The 21,896-nt window shown below is 43.2% G+C and overlaps 1 protein-coding gene across 1 annotated transcript in view; it reads left to right on the top strand.

Annotated features, from left to right (window-relative positions):
* Window positions 1–21,896, top strand: part of mrc1a (mannose receptor, C type 1a) — a 122,120-nt gene that overhangs the window by 74,068 nt on the left and 26,156 nt on the right. The window contains exons 15-21 of the mRNA XM_078427731.1: window positions 1,833–1,974; window positions 8,012–8,053; window positions 9,893–10,053; window positions 10,157–10,221; window positions 13,678–13,778; window positions 17,201–17,343; window positions 18,544–18,655. Of these exons, the coding sequence (XP_078283857.1) occupies window positions 1,833–1,974; window positions 8,012–8,053; window positions 9,893–10,053; window positions 10,157–10,221; window positions 13,678–13,778; window positions 17,201–17,343; window positions 18,544–18,655 (766 nt within the window). The remainder of the gene's footprint in view (window positions 1–1,832; window positions 1,975–8,011; window positions 8,054–9,892; window positions 10,054–10,156; window positions 10,222–13,677; window positions 13,779–17,200; window positions 17,344–18,543; window positions 18,656–21,896) is intronic.

Below are 21,896 nucleotides of genomic sequence, written 5' to 3'. Positions count from 1 at the left end.
GCCCCGATTCTGGCTTCTCTCCACTGGCTCCCAGTACAGAATCAACTTCAAGCTCCTCCTATTCACATACAAAGCCGTAAACTGGCTTGCCCCCCCTTTATAAAAAATCTTCTAACCCACCACTCTATCTCCAGGACCCTCAGGTCAGCCAACTTGGGGCTCCTCAATATCCCGCGGTCTAGGCTTAAGCTCAGGGGTGACCGCGCTTTTGCGGTTGCAGCTCCTAGACTGTGGAACAGCATCCCTCTCCCCATCAGAACTGCCCCCTCCATCGACTCCTTTAAGTCCAGGCTCAAAACCTATTTCTACTCCCTCGCGTTTGAGGCCCTCTGAGGGGGCGCTGTGAACTGTTTATGTGCTGTTATGTTTGTGTGCCATTGTTTGTTCGTTCTTAGTACCTGGACTAATGTACAGCACTTTGGTCAACGTGGGTTGTTTTTAAATGTGCTATACAAATAAAATTGACTTGACTTGACTTGACTTGACTTGATCCCTTCCACCCCTCACCCACACACTGGGGTGCAGTGTGCAGCAGTCAAATAACCTATGAAGCCACATGTCTTTCTGATATGGGTGGAAATCCGAGCACCTATGGAAACTCTTGCATTACGCGGAGAACATGCACATACCACGCAGTCAGCTGCTGAGTTCAGGATTGAACCTGGGTCTCCAGCACTGTGAGGCAGCAGGTTTAGAGATACAGTGTAGAAACAAGCCCTTCGGCCCACCGAGTCCACACTGACCAGCGATCCCCGCACATTAACACCACCCTACACACACTAGGGAAAATTTTGCATTTACACTAAGCCAATTAACCTACAAGCCTGTACGTCATTGGAGTGTGGGAGGAAACCAAAGATCTCGGAGAAAACATACGCAGGTAACGGGGAGAACGTACAAACTCCGTACAGATAAGCACCCATAGTCAGGATCAAACCCAGGTCTCTGGCGCTGTAAGGCAGTAGCTCTACAGCTATGTCACCGTGCCATCTTATGATCATTATGCCTTGGACTGCACTACATTATGTCATTGTATTTAGGCGATATTTTCTGTATATCTTAGGTCGCATTTATCAGTTTCAGAAATTTAAGGCTTTAAAAAAGTTCATTAATAAAGATGATTTGGAGAATTTTGAATTTTACTTACCTATTCACATTATGATTTCCATACACCACAGTTCTACTTAAAAGACATTGAAGTAGCATGGACAGAGAGGGCCGAAGGCCCTGTTTCCATGCCACATCGCTTTTAGTATTATGGAACAGCATAGTTTCTAATGGGGTATTTACACCGTGATCTAACTGCCAGAGAAAGCTCTTTAACTGGCTTTACACCAATAATAATCACATGGCAATCAGGTTTCTTCAGGTTCTGATCATAAGTTCAAAGTCCTATAAAGATACATCATGACTTTCTGACTCTTATACTCAATGACCCGACCAAGCATACCTTAAGCCTCCTTTGTCTAATTGTATGCCACTTTCAGGAAGTTATGGACTTGGACCCCAAGAGCCTCTGTACGACAATGCTGTTACGGGTCATGCCTTTAAATGTATATTTACCACACATGCTTCACCTCTGAAAGGGCAACACCTCACACTTGCTCGGATTAAACTCCACCTGCCAGTTCTCTGCCCATTTCTGTAACTGGTCTATATCCCACTGTATACTTTGACAGCTTTCCTCACAATCTATGACCCCAGCCATCTTGGTGTCATCTGCAAACTTACAAACCAACACATCAGCATACAGCAGAGGTCCCAGCACAGAGCCTGTTTTGTTGCGATATATTCAGACAGTTAAACTGTAGTTGTTTTTATGTTTGTTATAGGTAACGTACGAGAACTGGAATGCTGGTGAACCGAACAATCATCGTGGCATTGAGAACTGTGGTGAAGCAAAAACAGATAATTTGCAATGGAACGACATACACTGTGAAGCCTTACGTGACTGGATATGCAAAATTAAAAAAGGCAAGTATAAAAGAATGCATTCTCAACTTTCATCGGGAAATACAGAATGAAATGTAAAATTTGATGTATGCCAAAACTTACAAATGCGAAAACGAAAAAGATGCTCACAGTTATAACTTCGAAGTTGGCAAACCCAAAATCTATGATGTATCGTATCCTCTTACTCCCACCTCCCCATTTCCCGTTGGTTTTAATGAAGATGTACCATCTTTTCAGATGAACATTTCCATTAAAATAGGAGAAAGATTTAGAAAGTTTTCACATTCTTCTAGGCCACCTGGAGTAGTTTTGGTCTCTTTAACTAAGAGGCGATACACTGCCAAAAAGGAAGTGCAAGGTTGTGCCAGCTGCTCATGGAATGATGGGTTTGTTTTATGAGGAGAGTTAGGTCAATAAGGCCTGTATTCCAGAGCGTTCAGAGAAGGAAGAGGCAATCTGCTTGGAAGGTTCAAAATTCCGACAAAGATTAACAAGCAGGACATCAATAGCATATTTCCTCTGGCTTGGGTGGGTAACATAGAATATAGAACAGTACAGCACAGCAACAGGCCATTCAGCCTACAGTGTTTGTGCTGAACATGATGCCAGGTTAAATTGATCTCATCTGCCTATACAAGATCCATATCCCTCTATTCCCTCCACTTCCATAATAGAGAGGAAAGAGTGGACATTGCACCTTTGGAGAATGACGCTGTAAAGTAGTAATGGAGAACAGAGAAATGGCAGATGAACTGAATAAGTTTTTTGCGTCAGACTTCATAGTGCAAGACACCAGCAACATGCCAGAAATTCAAGAGTCAGGGGGTGAAGTTAGTGGAGTTGCTATTACAAAGGAGAAGGTGCTTGGGAAACCTAAAGGTCTAAAGCTGGATAGGTCACATGGACCAAATGGACTATACCACAGTGTTCTGAAAGAGGTAGGCATACAGATTGTGGAGGCATTAGAAGTGATCTTTTATGAGACAGGAATGCTTCCCAGAGGACTGAATAATCACAAAAGTTACTTACTCCATTGTTTAAGAAGGGAGTGAAGCAAAAGGGAGGAAATTAAAGGCTGGTTAGCCTGACTTCAGTTGTTGGTTAGATTTTGGAGTCCATTGATAAGGATGAGGTTTTGGGGTATTTGGAAGCACATGCTGAAATAGGCCAAAGTCAGCATGGTTTTGTTAAGGGGATATCTTGCCTGATAAATCTATTGAAATTCGTTGAGCAGGATAGACAAAGGAGAGTTAGTGGATGTTGTTTACTTGGAAGGCAAATACAATGTTAGCATTTATTTCAAGAGGACTAGACTATAAAAGCAAGGATATAATGCTGAGGCTGTATAAGGCACTGGTCAGACCAGGTTTGGAATATTGTGAGCAGTTTTGGGCCCCATATCAGAGGAAGGATGTGTTGGCATTGGAGAAAGTCCGGAGGATTCATTTCTTTAGTCAGAGGGTGGTGAATTTCATTGCCACAAATGTCTGTGGAGGCCAAGTCATTGATTATTGTTAAAACGGAGATTGATAGGTTCTTGATTAGGAAGGGTGTCAAAGATTATGGAGAGAAGGTTGGAGAATAAGGTTGAGAGGGAAAAATAGATCTGCCATGATTGAATAGCAGAGCAGAATTGATGGGCCAACTGTCCTGTTTCTCCTATATCTTATGATCTTATGACTTACTAGCCAAGGTCGCATTAAATGGCAGAACAGGCTCAATGAACCAAATTGCCCACTTCTGCTCTTATTTTACATGCTTCTATCACAAATAGAAAACTGAAAATAAATAGAGACACAAGGAACAGTAGATGCTGGAATCTTGAGCAAAACACAACTGGAGGAACACAATGGGACAGACAGCAAATATGGAGGGAATGGACCGGTGAGGTTTCGGTTTTTAAAAGTTCCCAATCCGAAGTGTTGCGAATCCATTCCATCCACAGATGTGCTTGATTTGCTGAGTTCATCCAGCATTTTGCATTATGCTCTGAACATAAATATTTCTTATGAATTCTTAAACTAAACTCATTCATGATGAGTTCCAGCTTATTCCATTTTTAGGAAAAACGAACTAGGAGAGCTATGAGGAAAGAGCAGTGAAATGAGACTGATGGGATAGCTGTACTTGGAACTGGCACAGATGTGAAAGACCCAAGTTAATTCAAGTCAAGTTATAAGACCTCCTATGTTGTAGCAATACTATGTTTCCAAAATTAAGAGAAAAGACTAAGATGAGAAAAGACAGCTCTGTACAAAATCAAAATGCAGAAATCTAAACTTGGCTGCTTTTGGAAGACAATCTGAAAATATGCATATTTTATGTTGCTGTGCATGTCCCTAAAGTACTGACTGATTACTGGAGGAGCTGATCCCTGCTCGGTCTTATCCCATTACAACCTAGAGAATTGGTTGGCAGACAGGAATCAAAGAGTAGGAATAAACAGGTCCTTTTCAGAATGGCAGACAGTGGCGAGTGGAGTGCCGCAAGGCTCGGTGCTGAGGCCGCAACTATTCACAATATATATTAATGATTTGAATGATGGAACTAGTAGTAACACTAGCAAGTTTGCAGATGGCACAAAGCTGGGTGGCAGTGTGAACTGCGACAAGGATGCTAGGAGGTTGCAGGGTGACTTGGACAGGTTGAATGAGTGGGCAGATGCATGGCAGATGAAATATAATGTAGAGAAATGTGAGGTTATCCAATTTGGCGCCAAAAACAAGGAGGCAGGTTGTTATCTCAATGGTGTCAGATTAGGTAAAGGGGAAGTACAATTAAACCTGGGTGTCCTCGCATACCAGTCACTGAAAGTATGTGTGCAGGTACAGCAGGCAGTCAAGAAAGCTAATGGCATGTTGGCCTTCATAACAAGAGGATTTGAGTATAGGAGTAAAGAGGTCCTTCTGCAGTTGTATAGGGCCCTGGTGAGACCACATCTGGAGTATTGTGTGCAGTTTTGGTCTCCTAATTTGAGGAAGGATGTCCTTGCTATTGAGGCAGTGCAGCGTAGGTTCATGAGGTTAATCCCTGGGATGGCGGGACTATCATATGAGGAAAGATTGGAATGAATGGGCTTGTATTCACTGGAGTTTAGAAGGATGAGAGGGAATCTTAGAGAGACGTATCAAATTATGAAAGGACTGGACAAGCTGGATGCAGGAAAAATGTTCCCAATGTTGGGGGAGTCAAGAACCAGGGCCCACAGTCTAAGAATAAAGGGGAGGCCATTTAAAACTGAGGTGAGAAAAAACGTTGTCACCCGGAGAGTTGTGAATTTGTGGAATTCTCTGCCACAGAATGCAGTGGAGGCCAATTCACTGGATTAATTTAAAAGAGAGTTAGATAGAGCTCTCGAGGCAAGTGGAATCAAGGGATATGGGGAGAAGGCAGGCACAGGTTACTGATTGTGGATGATCAGCCATGATCACAATGAATGGTGGTGCTGGCTCGAAGGGCCAAAAGGCCTCCTCCTGCACTTATTTTCTATGTTTCTATGTTAACCTGCTCTAACCCCAGACTGCAAGGCATTAACTAGACAAATAACACAGTGATCCTTCCCATGCTGATGAGTTTTTGTTATTTTCTTCTAAAAAACAGTATCTCTGAGATGCTGGTCTTTGGTCTTTCTTGGTCTTTGGTCCAAAAAATGCTGCATGGTAGAAGTAGAGTAGCTAAAATTCAATTCCATTGTCCTCAATGGTATCTGTGCTTTATACTATATTAATCGTGTGTAAATGTTACTGAGGTACTGGTGCACCAGGAAGTTCTAATTATTACTGGTCATTTTGCTACGGTTACAGCAGCTGCATCCTGCAGCAAATATAGATTGGCAGCCATCGGAGGAACTTGACCAAATCCTGAACACACACAGTAACCCAATGACGGTCACCATTTGCTGATGAAAATCACTCCGAGAAAAAGTTTCTGTGCCCTTACTTCTATTACTAACCCAAACCTGTTGATACTTAATGTGTATCTGAACAGTGCAGTCATAGGGGAACCCGTATTGGATAAGGATATGTTTGAAGACGCTTTCTGGAAAGACGGTGAGGGTAGTGGGGAAAGAGAAAAAAGATGGCTGTTTTTAAAGGAGAGGGAATAGATTAACGTATAATCATGTTTGTAAGGTTTAAGAAACATTTAGATAGGTACATGGATAGGATAGGTTTAGAGGGACATGGGCTAAGTGAAAGTGGGGACTAGTGTGGATGGGACATGTTGATCGGCGTGGGCAAGTTGGGCGAAGGGCCTGTTTCTAAAAGTGTTTGCTACAACAGTGCAACATGGATGCCAGGCTGAACAAAGGAATGGGGAAAGAAGGAAGGAGTACCAACCGGAACTAAGGCGGAGGTGATAAAATGTTGTAGACATGACTGAGGCAAAAATCAACTCAAGTTTATTGTTGGCACAATGAGGTGCAGGTGCAATGAAAACCTTGCTTGCAGCATAATCATGGGTGGGCACATGGACACAGACAGCACACGACAACAAAACTGTAACATTATACAAGACGTTAAAAAGAAAAAGATGCTGCAATACGAATAAAGGTGGAGGGGCAGGTAGTGTAGAAAAAGCAGTGTAGAAAAACTCTACAGAAGGACTTGGACAGTTTGGGAGAGTGGGTTAAGAAATGACAGTTGGAATACAGCGTAGCAAAGTGTGGAGTCATGCATTTTGGTAATAGGGATAAAGGCATAGGCTATTTTCTAAATGGAGAGAGAATTCAGAAATCGGAGGTGCAAAGGGACTTGGGGGTGCTGGTGCTGGATTCTCAAAAAGTTAATTTGCAAGTCAAATCAGTAGTAAGAAAAGCAAATGCAATGCTACCATTGATTTCGAGAGGACTAGAATATAAAAGCAGGGAGATAATCCTGAGGTTTTTTAAGGTACTGGCAGGTCACATTTGGAGCGGGTCCAGAGGAGGTTTACGAGAATTATCCCAGGAATGATTGGGTTAACATATGATGAACGTTTGACTGCACGGGACCTGCATTCACTGGAGTTTAGAAGGATGAGGGAGGACCTCATTGAAACATGCCGAATAGTAATAGACCTAGATAGAGTGGATGTGGAGAGGATGTTTTCAGTAGTGGGAGAGTCTAGGATCAAATGGCACATGCTTGGAATAAAAGGACATATCTTTAAAATGGAGATGAGGAGGAATTTCTTTGGCCAGATGGTAGTGAATCTGTGGAATTCATTGCTACAGCCATGTTGTGGAGGCCAAGTTATTGGTTTTTTTTAAAGCAGGGATTGATAGGTTATAGACCATAGACAATAGGTGCAGGAGTAGGCCATTCGGCCCTTCGAGCCAGCGCCGCCATTCAATGTGATCATGGCTGATCATTCTCAATCAGTACCCCGTTCCTGCTTTCTCCCCATACCCCCTGACTCCGCTATCCTTAAGAGCTCCATCTAGCTCTCTCTTGAATGTATTCAGAGAATTGGCCTCCACTGCCCTCTGAGGCAGAGAATTCCACAGATTCACAACTCTCTGACTGAAAAAGTTTTTCCTCATCTCTGTTCTAAATGGCCCTTATTCTTAAACTGTGGCCCCTGGTTCTGGACTCCCCCAACATTGGGAACATGTTTCCTGCCTCTAATGTGTCCAACCCCTTAATAATCTTATACGTTTCGATAAGATCCCCTCTCATCCTTCTAAATTCCAAGGGGGTCAAAGGTTGCAGGGAGAAGATGGAGACGACGGTTAAGATGGAAAAATAGATCAGCCATGATCGAATAGCAGAGCAGACTCAATGAGCCGAATAGTCTAATTTTGCTTCTATGTCTTATGGTTTTATGACCTGTAAAATCTAAACGATAAATGTGCCAAATCCCAGAAAATAAAGATAAGAGTCTCTATCACATTCCCAAGGTTAATTACCTATTAGAGTCATAGCATGGAAGCAGATCCTTCTGTCTAACATGTCCATGCCAACCAACATGCCCATCCAAGCCGTCCTTTTTCCCTGTACCTGACTCATATCACTCTACATCTTTCCTATCCATATTATCAGCTATTATCTGTTAATAATTTAATCTTTTGATTCCCCAGGAAAAACTGTGATTCCTGAATCTAAAACTGAAAATGTTGAAGGTGAGTAAAATTGTCATTTTATTGTTGTAGGATGAAACAGTCATTCAGCACAGAACTGGTCCTTTGGCCCACCATGTATAAACCAATCAGAAAGTACCTTTCTCTGCTAATCCCATTTAGCAAGGGTCTGAAGAAGGATCCTGATCCAAAATGTCACCTATCCATGTTCTCTGGAGATGCTGCCTGACCAGCTGAGTTACTCCAGCACTTTGTGTCCCATTTATCAACTTTTGGTCCATAGCCTTCCGTGTTGTGCGAGTGCCCTGCCTCCATCACCTCTTTGGGCCTCGTCTTCCAGTTTCCAACTATGACTAGATTTATTTCTCTAAAACTGTTCCCCCCTTACCTTAAACCTCTGCCTTCAGGTTTTAGATAACTTTGCCACAGGGAAAAGAAAATCCTGGTGTCCATCTGTTCTATAACTTTTGTAGTTTGCATTGCTCTGTCACGTAGCTCTAGGACCAATTCTGTCACAAGGACAACACACCCGGCCTATCTAGTCTCTCTTCGGAAGTAAGGCACTCCATCTCAGGTATCATACTGGTGAATCTGCTCAGCCTCTGCTACAGAGAAATCACCTCCCTTTCCATTGTCATAGTGAGGCCTACCGCAAATTGGAGGAACAACATCTCATATTTTGCTTGGGCAGCTTACACCCCAGCGGTATGAACATTGATTTCTCTAACTTCAGATAGTTCCTCTGTCCCTCTCTTTCCCCTCCCCATTCCCAGTTCTCCCACTGTCTTCCTGTCTCCAACTACATCCTATCTTTGTCCTGCCGCCTCCCCTGATATCAGTCTGAAGAAGGTATCACAAAATGCTGGAGTAACTCAGTGGGTCAGGCAGCATCTCTGGAGAGAAGGAAAGGGTGATGTTTCAGGTCGAGACCCTTCTTCAGACTGATGTCTAAAGAAGGGTCTCGACCCGAAATGGTCTGAACAGTCTGAAGAGGTCTGAAGAAGGGTCTCGACCTGAAACGTCACCCATTCCTTCTCTCCAGAGATGCTGCCTGACCCGCTGAGTTACTCCAGCATTTTGTGATACCTTCGATTTGTACCAGCATCTGCAGTTATTCCCCAACTTCCCTTTATAATGTGGTGACCAGAACTCTGCTCAGTCCTCTGTTTGTGGCCTCATCGCTGTTTTATAGTGATTTTTTTTTCACGTAATCCTTTGCACTCTCAAATTGTTATGTTGGAGTCAAAGAGTTCGACAGAACAATAACAGGCCCTTCGGCCCAACTCATCCATACTGCCCAAGGTGCCAAACTGAGCTGGTCCCATTTGCTTGTGTTTAGCCCATATCCCTGTAATCTTTTCCAATCCACATTCTCCAAATGTTCTGTAATCATTGTAAGAAAAAAATAACCAGCTGCCTCGCACTTAAAATTGTTGGAAAATTTAAAGCTTATACATTCAGAAATAATAGATCTAGTAAAGGGAAATGTATTGCTTGTGCCCTTAGAAGATTATTGTTGAAATTGTCAAAAGTTGATTCATTATTTTTATTTTATTTTATTCTCATCCGAATGCAATATTTCAATCGTTATTTAGTTCCCTGAGTTAATGATTTAAATACAATTATTTCTGTCTTTCATTTCCCTACTACAATCAATCTATAAAAGGGTCCCGACCTGAAACGTCTCCTATCCATTCCCTCCACAGATACCACCTGACCTGCTGAGTTCCTCCAGCAGTTTGTGTTTGCTCCCTGAATGTTGCCCTTTGTTAATGGTCATCCATAGATTGTGTAAATGTAAAGTTGCATAGTTTTTTGAATGAGTAAGAATGTGCATTCTTTTCTAAACTAATACTTTTCTTTGTGAACGGTGAACAACAGCTGCAAAAAGCGAAGATGGCTGGATCATACATGGCGAATCTCAGTATTATATTGGTGAAGATGTAGTTGCGTGGGATGAAGCAAGGGAATTCTGCAAGAAAGGGTTTGGTGACCTTGCTATAATCAGCAGTTCTTCTGAAAGAGTGTTCTTATGGAAAGAGGTAACATAAACTTGGTCTTGGAGGAGTTCTCTTTAAGTTATTGGTCAGAATCATATTTTTAATATTGTTGCATATTTTGGAAATAACCTAAATATCCTTGCAGATTTTGAAAAGTCACAACAATCAATACTTTATAGGCTTGGTTGTGGGCCTTGACAAAACGATAAAGTAAGTAAATGTTTTGATAATTACCTTGAATATCTTACATATCATTCTTTGGATTTTAAAATATTTTGTTCCCCATGCCACTTAACATACTTCTTTGTTTGGCCAAATATTCTGAAAGATTTATGCATCCAAAAAATCTGACTTGGATTCACTTTTGTGTGGGAAGGAACTGCAGATGCTGGGTTAAACTGAAGATAGACACAAAAAGCTGGAGTAACCCTTCGTTTGAACCTGAAACATCACCCATTCCTTCTCTCCAGAGATGCTGCCTGTCCCGCTGAGTTACTCCAGCATTTTGTGACTTAGATTCACTTTTCCTTGTTTTTGGAATTGGATTTTCTCCATGGTGGCATTAAAAGGAACTTTATTCATATTGCCATATAAATGGGATATTTATAGTGGGGAAGGGCAGCACGGTGGCGCAGCGGTAGAGTTGCTGCCTTACAGCGCCAGAGACCCGGGTTCGATCCTGACTATGGATGCTTGTCTGTACGGAATTTGTACGTTCTCCTCGAGACCTGCGTGGGTTTTCTCCAGGAAGCTCCGGTTTCCTCCCACACTCCAAAGACAGGTTTGTAGGTTAATTGGCTTGGTACAAATGTAAAATTGTCCCTGGTGTGTGTAGAATGGTGTCAATGTGCGGGGATCATTGGTTGGTGAGGATTCGGTGGGCTGAGGATTATGTTTTGGCGCTGTATCTCTAAACCAAATTAAATTAAATTAATATAAGAAAATAACTGCAGATGCTGGTACAAATCGATTTATTCACAAAATGCTGGAGTAACTCAGCGGGTCAGGCAGCATCTCGGGAGAGAAGGAATGGGTGACGTTTCGGGTCGAGACCCTTCTTCAGACTGATGTCAGGGGGGCGGGACAAAGGAAGGATATAGGTGGAGACAGGAAGATAGAGGGAGATCTGGGAAGGAGGAGGGGAAGGGAGGGACAGAGGAACTATCTAAAGTTGGAGAAGTCGACGTTCATACCACTGGGCTGCAAACTTCCCAGGCGAAATATGAGGTGCTGCTCCTCCAACTTCCGGTGGGCCTCACTATGGCACTGGAGGAGGCCCATGACAGAAAGGTCAAACTGGGAATGGGAGGGGAAGTTGAAGTGCTCGGCCACCGGGAGATCAGTTTTGTTAATGCGGACCGAGCGCAGGTGTTCAGCGAAGCGATCGCCGAGCCTGCGCTTGGTTTCGCCGATGTAAATAAGTTGACATCTAGAGCAGCGGATGCAATAGATGAGGTTGGAAGAGGTGCAGGTGAACCTTTGTCTCACCTGGAAAGACTGTTTGGGTCCTTGGATGGAGTTGAGGGGGGAGGTGAAGGGACAGGTGTTGCATCTCGTACGGTTGCAGGGAAAGTGCCCGGGGTTGGGGTGGTTTGGGTAGGAAGGGACGAGTGGACCAGGGAGTTACGGAGGGAACGGTCTCTGCGGAACGCAGAGAGGGGAGGGGATGGGAAGATATGGCCAGTGGTGGGATCCCGTTGTAGGTGACGGAAATGTTGGTGGATGATATGTTGGATCCACTGGCTGGTGGGGTGGAAGGTGAGAACGAGGGGGATTCTGTCCTTGTTGCGAGTGGGGGGGAGGGGGAGCAAGAGCGGAGCTGCGGGATGTAGGAGAGACCCTAGTGAGAGCCTCATCTATAATGGAGGAGGGGAAGCCCCGTTTCCTGAAGAACGAGGACATCTCGGAAGCCCTAGTGTGAAACATCTCATCCCGGGCGCAGATGCGGCGTAGACGGAGGAATTGGGAGTAGGGGATAGACTTTTTGCAGGGGACCGGGTGGGAAGAAGTGTAGTCCAGATAGCTGTGCGAGTCAGTGGGTTTACAGTAGATGTCAGTCACTAGTTTGTCTCCTGTGATGGAGATGGTGAGGTCCAGAAACGGGAGGGAGATGTCAGAGATAGTCCAGGTATATTTAAGGGCAGGATGGAAATTGGAGGTGAAGTGTATGAAGTCAGTGAGTTCTGCATGGGTGTAAGAGGTAGCACCAATGCAGTCATCAATGTAGCGGAGGTAGAGTTCGGGGATGGGGCCAGTGTACGTCTGGAACAGGGATTGTTCGACGTACCCGACAAAGAGGCAGGCGTAGCTAGGGCCCATGCGAGTGCCCATAGCTACGCCTCTGGTTTGGAGGAAGTGGGAGGAGTCAAAGGAGAAGTTGTTGAGGGTAAGAACCAGCTCTGGTAGGCGGAGGAGAGTGTTGGTCGATGGCTGGTTAAATTAAATTAAAATCAGTTATATTCGCCTGCACAATTAGTTGCTTCAGCTTCTAACCTGGGACTTCACGATGTCTCAAAGTTGGGAAATACAACCAGGTAACCGTTGTGGGTAATGAAATTGGCATCAATGCTTTCAGGCTGGGAAGGGATCCTGAAGAGCCTTTGCTTGCACTGTTGATCACTAACCGTTGCCCTAAATGATGGTGTCAGGGATTAAATACATCATTAGCTGCACCACTAGTCGCTCAGACTAGGATGACAATAGACAATAGACAATAGGTGCAGGAGGAGGCCATTCGGTCCTTCGAGCCAGCACCGCCATTCAACGTGATCATGGCTGATCATTCTCAATCAGTACCCCGTTCCTGCCTTCTCCCCATACCCCCTGACTCCGCTATCCTTAAGAGCTCTATCCAGCTCTCTCTTGAATGCATTCAGAGAATTGGCCTCCACTGCCTTCTGAGGTAGAGATGGTATCAGATTCAATCGTCATGTGCGGAATTATTTTCATTGAATCCTGGCCAATCAGACTAACATCAACGGTGAGAACATTATAGGATAACATTGTCAAAAATAAAACTAATTCTTACTTTGAAAAGAATGGGTGAATAACATGGAGTTTGGTAAAGGAAACTTGTTTGACCATCCTGACTTAGTTATTTCATGAAGTAACAGTGATGGACAATGAAATTAATATAATAGCTAATATAAATAGGGTGGTACGATAGTCCAGCTGGTAGAGTTGCTGCCACATGGTGCCAGAGACCTGGGTTTGATCCTGACCTCGGGTGCTGTCTGTGTAAAGTCCACAAGGGTGCTTCCAGGTATGCATTGGCCTCTGGTAATCGCCCTCACGCAAGGACTGGATGCAAAAGTGGGATAACACAAATCTAGGGTGAACGAATGATCGATGGTCAGTGTGGACTTGGTGGGCTGAAGGGCCTGCTTCCATGCTGTATCTCAAAATTAAACTAAGCTAAACGAAGTTAAAATAGCTACAGACTTTTAAAAGGCATTTCAATGGTATCAAATATACAGTTGTTAACTCAATATGTAGTTAGTGAAAGGATAGGTGGTGGAGAATAGAGAACTAAAAGTGGGTGGAGTTTCTATTTTGTGCATTTTTGGATACCCCAGAGCAACGTGTTCCCCAAACTGTGTCTGTATTGGAACATCACTAACCTCTATTATTCTATTGAGACCGACATTTTTTGCCATGATTTCTCAGGTGGATAGACAATTCTCCAGTTATTTACGTTGCCTGGGCCCAGAATGAACCGAATTTTGCAAATAATGATGAAAATTGTGTCACCATGTACACAAACATGGGTAAGAATTTACTTTGCTCATAATCTTAATAATCTTTGCTAATGCTTGGAAACATTTGCTAAAATGGCGCAGGGTGCATGTTTCAATACCTCATATGCATGGGGTGAGCTGACTTCAGTACAAACATGGTATGCGATTCTTCAATCCCCTTAATCCTGCAAATCGGTGTTCTTGCGTACAATTAAATGCAATGACCAAGCATGTGTCATAGAGTCACAGGGTCATAGAGTCACACAGCGTGGAAACAGGCCCTTCGGCCCAACTTGCCCACACTGGCTAACATGTCCCAGCTACACTAGTCCCACCTGCCCACATTTGGCCCATATCCCTCCATACCTGTCCTATCCATGCACCTGTTTAACTGTTTCTTAAACGTTAGGATAGTCCCAGCCTCAATTACCTTGCTCCATACATCCACCACCCTTTGTCCGAAAATGTTACACATCAGATTCCTATTAAGCCTTTTGCCCTTCACCTTACGCAAAAGTCACGCAAAAGTGTTCACCCGTTCACCCTAGTTTTATGTTATCCCACTTTTGCATCCAGTCCCGACACACTAGGGGCAATTACCAGAAGCCAATCAACCTACAAACGCACACTTATGTTCTCTGGTCATGCAAAGCCCAAACTTAAAAGAACAATTTCTCACAAGACTCCCAAGGCAGCTTTTCTCAGCTGAAACCGGTGCTTCAAATTGTGCAGCCAGTTTTGCGCAGGTTTGGCTATGATTAGTGGGTTTAAGAGGCAAGCAGGCACCCATGTGTCTCCCAATGCTGTCAGAGATGGGCATCAAGGGCGAAGTGATCAAAAACCCCTTAAAGAAAGCAAACTACGTTAATAGTGACATTGGTTAATTGGAAACACTGCGGGAGATTGTGCCATCATCTTGGGCAGCACAGTGTCGCAGCTGGTAGAGCTGCTGGCTCTCAAACCAGAGACCCTGGTTCGATCCTGACCTCAGGTGCTCTCCGTGTGGAGATTGCATGTTTTCCCTGTGACTGCATGGGTTTCCACCCAAATCCCAAAGATGTGCGGGTTTGTAGATTAATTGGCCTCTGTAAATTGCCCCTTGTGTGATGGGAGTGGATGAGAAAGGATGAGCAACATCACACAATATTCCAGGTGTAGTCTCATCAATGCTCCATACAACTGAAGCAGAATCTCCCTACTCCATCTTCAACCCCGTGCCCCCCAGCCTTTGTTTTTCGAATTACTTGCTGTAACTGCAAAGTATCTTTTTGTAAATCATACTTTGGAACATCCAGTTTCTTCTGCATCTCAGGGTTTTACAGTCTCTCACCATTTAAATAATAAACCCCCTTTTTAAAAAAAATCCTATCAAAATAGACATTTTTATATTTCCCCTATTTATACTCCATTTGCCAAATCTTTGCCTGCTCACTTAACTTATCTATTGACCTCTCTAATCTCAATGTCATCTTGATATTTTACTTTCCAACATACCTGCAAGCTTTGTATCAAAACCAAACTGATGAAGCATACTTTTCAATCTTCGTCAATATAAATCATAAAAGCTGAGGCTCCAGCATTGATTCCACTCATTACTTTTTACCAACCAGAAAAGACCCATTTATTTTCTGTTTCCTGCTCGGTGGGCAATTATCTGTCCACAACAATATGCTACTTGTTACATCATAATCTCGGTGAAATACAATTTCTGTTCATTCTGCCAAACTCAAGAGTACAGGCCAGTCTGCAGACTTATTCCTCACACATCAATCCCGCTAGCCAAGAAATCAATCCAGTGAACCTTTGCTACACTCCCTTGATCTCAAACATTATGTAGACAATGTTCTTCCTGTACACAATATTCCTCATGAAGTCTCACAAAGCCCCGATATTAATGCAACGAGATGTCTCTACTTTTGCACTCTAATCTTCTTACAACATTGTTTGCCTTTCTAATTGCTTGATGAGCCTGCATTTTAACTTTTAGCAATTCAATTAGAAAATGTTGGAATTGCTCAGCAGGCCAGGCAGTATCTATGAAAAGTTAAACAGAAGTAGCACTTCAGGATTGAAGACACTGGAAATAAGTTACAGAATTTACAGATTTCTGATTTTGATTAACTTTTGATGATTTTCGTACATGGATGAAAAAGTCACTGAATAACGACCCTTTACAACTTTCCTGTGCCGGTACTGTTCCATGTTTTATGTTTTAAATTGAATGACTTCATTATTTTTACATAGTATATTTCATCTCCGATGTGTCTCTGGATCCTCTTCATAGACCACACTGCCACCTAGCTTTGTGTTATCAGTAAACATGGATGTAGTACAAGAGATCCTTACATCCAAATCTTTTATTGTGCGCAGCTGAGGATCACGGAACTGATCCCTAGGGCACTCCACTTCCTCTCTACATGAAAGCACCAATATATTAGCCCGATTACAAAAACCTAGCGAAAACCATATGGTTTAATTTTCCTTAACTACTCTGCTGGTTACAACCTCAAAAAAATCCCAGCAGATTTATCAAATATGATTTCAATGTCATTAATCCATGTGGACTAGGCCCAATACAATTATTATTTTTCAAGTATTCAGTTACCATGTCCTTAATGATAAGTTCCAGCAGTAGAGGGCACATGTTAATGTGAGAGGGGAAAGGTTTAAAGGCGATCTGAGGGACATGTTTTTGACACAGGTGGGTATACGGAACGAGCTGCCAGAGGAAATGATAGAGGCAGGCACAATTGCAATGTTAAAAACATTTGGACAAGTAAATAGATGTGAAAGTTCAGAGTGATACGAGGCAATTGCAGGGAATGGGACTAGCTTGTTTAAGCATCGTGAATGGCATGGAAGAGGTGGGCCAAAGGACCTGTTTCCTCGTTGTATAATTATGAACCTAGATTAACTTGCTTTTACTTGAACTGTTTTTCAAGTAAAACTGAAACTGCTGTAACACTGTAAATTTCCCCGGTGTGGGACGAATAAAGGAATATATATTTATTTAACACACAGATCTTTTACTAAGGGAGCAATATAAAAGACATCATGCCATCATTTTGAAGTATTGCAGGAAATCTCTGAGCATTTCATCCCACAGCTATTAATTGAATTATCACTTGCAATGCATAATATGGTCACACCATTCACCCACAGAAGTATGAATCGCTACACTTTAAAATATGTTAGAAAATATTTAATATACTCTGAATTCTGAGATTATATGTAAATGAAAATTCATGCTTATCATTTGAAACTATTCTCAAAAGTTAATCTTTAATAATAAGTGATCTTTATCACCATACATGATAAAGAAAATCTTAAGTCTTTTCATTCTTGGTTTTAATATGCCTATTTAAAAAAAATTAAACACAACATCCACATATGCTGATGAAAATATGTTTTTCAGTTAAGAATGATTTTTGTCTTTGCTTTATTTTTCCAAGGATTTTGGAATGACGTTAACTGTGGCCACCCATTCCCCTTTATATGTGAAAGAAGTAACAGCTCAATAAATACTACACAAGCTCCCACAGAGAGTGCCAGTCCAGGAGGATGTCTCAAGGACTGGAAACCATTTGAAAAGAAGGTACATGATTCAACAAGTGCAACTCAAACTACTGTGTTTTGTTTAGTACTGGCCTAGTAAAAAACAATTTTTAGTTTTCAATTTACAAAATTAAACCATTCCATCATCTTCTCAGGGACAATAGAGCATGGAACCAGACCCTCTGTCCCAACTTGCCCATGCCAACCAACATGCCCCATCTAACCTAATCCCACCTGCCTGCGTTTGGCCCATACCCTTCTAAACCTATCCTATCCATGTACCTGTCCAAATGTTTTTTAAGCATGTGATAGTACCTGCCTCAACTACCTCATCTGGCAGCTCGTTCCATATCCCTACCATCCTTTGTGTCCAAAACGTTGGCCCGCAGGTTCCTATTAAATCTTTCCCCCCCTCACCTTAAACCTATGTCCTTTGGTTCTTGATTCCCCTGGACTGGAGATTATTTTTGCTCACTTTTTCTTCCCCTGAAGCCTAGTTACTGCTCATGACTTCCTCCCTCTCCTGGAACATTTTTAAAATAAGGAAACACAAGGAACTGCAGATACTGAAAACTGTTGTGGAACACAAAGTGAGGGGGTAACTCAATGGATCTGGTGGGACTGTCGGATCAACTCCAGCACTTTATGTCTAAGATCTGGAAGTTCAGATTAATTGGCCCTTCATTTCCAGAGAAGGTTAGCTTGGATCGAAAAGCATTTCAGGCAGCAGAATTCTGGCTGCTGGCACAATAAATAGCTTTGTTTGTCAGTGTTGTTCCTGTCCATTGAAGTTGAAGGAGAGACTCTGGCCTGGTGCAAGTCTTTCAAGCTGATTCTGAACCATGAGAAGCTCAGCTTCAGAATACAATCATGAAAACATCTACAAACAGCTGACTTAACCGAGTAATTCATTAGCGTGGAAGTCCTGAGGTTACTCTTACTTAGGGTAATGCTGACAATCTCCAGCTCTCACTGTGCCAATGAATTTATTGTTTTTTTTACTCCTTGCTTCCACAGACTTAAAATATTCGTCTACATCATTGATCATTTTTTACATTTTCTATTAAAATATATTATTACTTTTCTTAAGAGCATAGCATACCCAATACCATAATAATGATTGACAAATTACATACATTTTGGTGTACATTTGCAGCTACCTTGGCTTATGCTGAACTCTTATAAATTAGTCAGTTCTTGCACTACTGTGCTCTAACAATTTGGAAATTCTGTCCCCCAGTGCTTCAAGTTTTATGGTAAAACAGGAAAATATCAGAACTGGGACTCTGCAAGAGGTGTCTGCATAAAGGATGGAGGAAACCTTGCAACAATTCAAAATGCTAAAGAACAAGGTATGTAATGATGTTATTTATTATTCATGTCCAGTGTGCCTTTGCACTCACTAATTTGTTTTTAACGGTTTGGTTTCAGCATGGACAGTCTATCTTTTTTTCCCTGCTGGAAGCAGGAGGTAATTCAACAAATTAATGCCAATCAATATGCAGGAGATTACGTAGATACAAAATTGGGCATGTTCAATATTCCAAAATAGTAGATAAGTGTCTTGTTTGAGATTAAGAAGGTGCCGATTACAGTAGGGATTGTAATACCAAGTCCTATAAGCTCTACATCTTTCTTTAGTGAAGAAAAGCTAATGGAACACCAATATCAAAATTGATTTCGGGATGATGGAAAATAGTTGATATATAGAGTTAAATCCATCTAATTTTGTCGGGGATAAAAAATAATGTTTTACGTAATTGCATATGAAGATATGAACGATTGCTAGCTTAAATTTATTAACATATTCAAATATAACATCTTATTTCAGCTAAAACAGTAGAGATAGCAATTGCAGATAAATATGATTGTATTCTATTTTTAATAATTCAAAGGATATTAGAAATTCAGGATGCGATTTGGAACCTCATTTTTTAGTGAGAACATTTCGGTTTTTGATTTAGAAATATCATGCCTATATTAAATGCATTGCAGTTACACATTAGGTGTTTTATTTATGACTTGGTGTTCTACAACCGCTATTAAATGATTTTTTTCCTGTTCTATTCTAATACACAATTTTAATTGGTCAGGTGTATAGTGTAATTTGGTTCTTTGTTTCTCTTGATCTATATCTGTGAGAAGAATTTTTGCAAAAAATTGTGCAATGAAATTAAGGTAAAAATCAAGTCTAAAGGGAAAGTAACAGCATGGAACCTGATTGCATGACACTAAAATAGAGCAGCAGATAATGGCAATCCATCAAAGGTAGACACAAAATGCTGGAGCAACTCAGCGGGTCAGGCAGCATCTCGGGAGAGAAGGAATGGATGACGTTTTGGGTCGAGACCCTTCTTCAGATTGATGTCAGGGGAGGGGGCGGGAAAAAGACAGGATGCAGTCAGAGACAGGAAGACTCGTGGGAGAACTGGGAAGGGGGAGGGGATGGAGAGGGGAGTCCATGATGAAGTCCATGCCAATCCATCAGCTAGCTTTTAAATTATAGCTTTCATTGGGTACACGGGGAACAGTTATTTCAGTTGGTGAGTGAATTGGTATCTGGAGGGAAAAGCTTCCCATTGTTAGTGAGATAGAAACATGAAGATATTGATTTATGACTGACTGAAAAGAATATAAAAATTAAAGGAGAATAGTTTATAAATTACACATCATAAAATCTCCCATCAGAAAGGTAACATTGAGTCATAGGGATCTGAGCCATACAGCATGGAAACAGGCCATTTGGCCCAACTCGTTCATGCCGACAAAGATAATCAAGTTGTTAGCTGTTAGCATGAGGCCATACTATCTACCGAGGGAATTCTCACATGTTGTTGTGATAGCAACATATATTCCCCCCTCTGCTAATGGCGACACGACGTGTGATGTTCTGCACTCAGCTGTGAGCAGGTTGCAAACACAGCACCCACATGCCCTCTTTCTAATCTCCGGGGACTTCAACCACGCACCCCCATCATCCACTCTGCCCACGTTCACCCAGTATGTCACCTGCCGCACCACGGACTATATTAACTTCGGTGTGGAGAACACTGTACCCACCAGGACTGTACAGTGTTTCTCCAACAACAAACCCTGGGTCAACCCTGACATAAAGGATCTCCTTAAGGAGAAAAAAAGGGCCTTTAAGTCAGGAAATAAGGAGGAACTGAAGGCTGTGCAAAAGGAGCTGAGGAGGAAGATCAGAGAGGGGAAGAACAGCTACAGGAGGAAGATGGAGGACCAGCTGCAGAGGAACAACATCAGTGGAGTCTGGAGAGGCCTCAAAACCATCTCTGGGTACAAGGAACCGGACTCCCGGGCCGTGGGGGACCAGAATTGGGTGAACGATCTGAACCTTTTCTTCAACAGGTTCGATCAGTCACCTACCCCTCCCCCGGTCCAGTCACCCCTGCTGCAGCCCCCCTTGTCTGCACGTCCAGTACACTGCCCCACCTCCCCTCCCACAACACCTGGGTCACAGCCACCACCCATTGCTTCTGCTTCTCCTGCCCCAACCCCACCACCTCCTCCCCCCACACCATCCCCCCCCCCCCCCACACCCCCCCCCCCCACTCCTCTCACACTCTTGAGCACCCAGCCCCTGTGCTCCAATCTGTCTTTATCCACAGACCAGGTGAGAAATGAGCTCAGGAAGATCAATGCGAGGAAGGCGGCTGGTCCGGACGGTATCAGCTTGAGGCTCCTCAAGTCCTGTGCAGACCAGCTGTGCAGAATAGTGGAGCATGTCTTCAATCTGAGCCTGAAACTGGGGAGAGTTCCACATCCTGCGTGGTACCGGTACCAAAGACGCATCACCCGAAGGAACTCAACAGCTACAGGCCAGTGGCACTGACATCACACCTGATAAAGACACTGGAGCGTCTGGTCCTCGCCCATCTCCGCCCCCTGGTGAGACCATCAATGGATCCGCTGCATTTCGCCTACCAGACTCGCATCGGGGTGGAGGATACCATCATCTACCGACGGAACAGAGCTCTTTCACACGTGGAGAAGCCGGATAGCACTGTGAGAATCATGTTCTTTGATTTCTCCAGTGCATTCAACACCATCCAGCCGGGGCTTCTGGGGGGCAAGCTGGAGCGCACAGGAGTGGATCACCACCTCACATCCTGGATACCTCACCAACCGACCACAGTATGTGAGGACAAAGGACTATGTCTCGGACAGGGTGGTCTGCAGCACAGGGGTTCCGCAGGAAACAGTGCTAGCTCCATTCTTGCTCACCCTGTACACTGCGGACTTCAGGCACAGCTCTGCAAACTCCTATCTACAGAAGTTCTCTGACGACTCTGCCACCGTTGGCCTCATCACGGGCGACGAGGACAGGGCGTACAGAGAACTGATCAAGGAGTTTGTGGACTGGTGCCAGCGGAACCGCCTCCGGATCAACGCGGGGAAAACCAGGGAGATGGTGGTGGATTTCCGCAGGCGCAGCCAGGTCCCCCCGACACCGGTGAACATCCAGGGAATGGACATCGAGAGGGTAGATTCTTATAGGTACCTGGGTGTGTACCTCAACAATAAACTGCACTGGACTGAAAACACCGATGCGCTATACCGAAAGGGCCAGAG

Source organism: Rhinoraja longicauda, chromosome 2 (genome assembly GCF_053455715.1).
Source record: "Rhinoraja longicauda isolate Sanriku21f chromosome 2, sRhiLon1.1, whole genome shotgun sequence".
Classification (NCBI taxonomy): Eukaryota; Metazoa; Chordata; class Chondrichthyes; order Rajiformes; family Arhynchobatidae; genus Rhinoraja; species Rhinoraja longicauda.
This window is presented reverse-complemented; position numbering and strand designations above follow the sequence as displayed.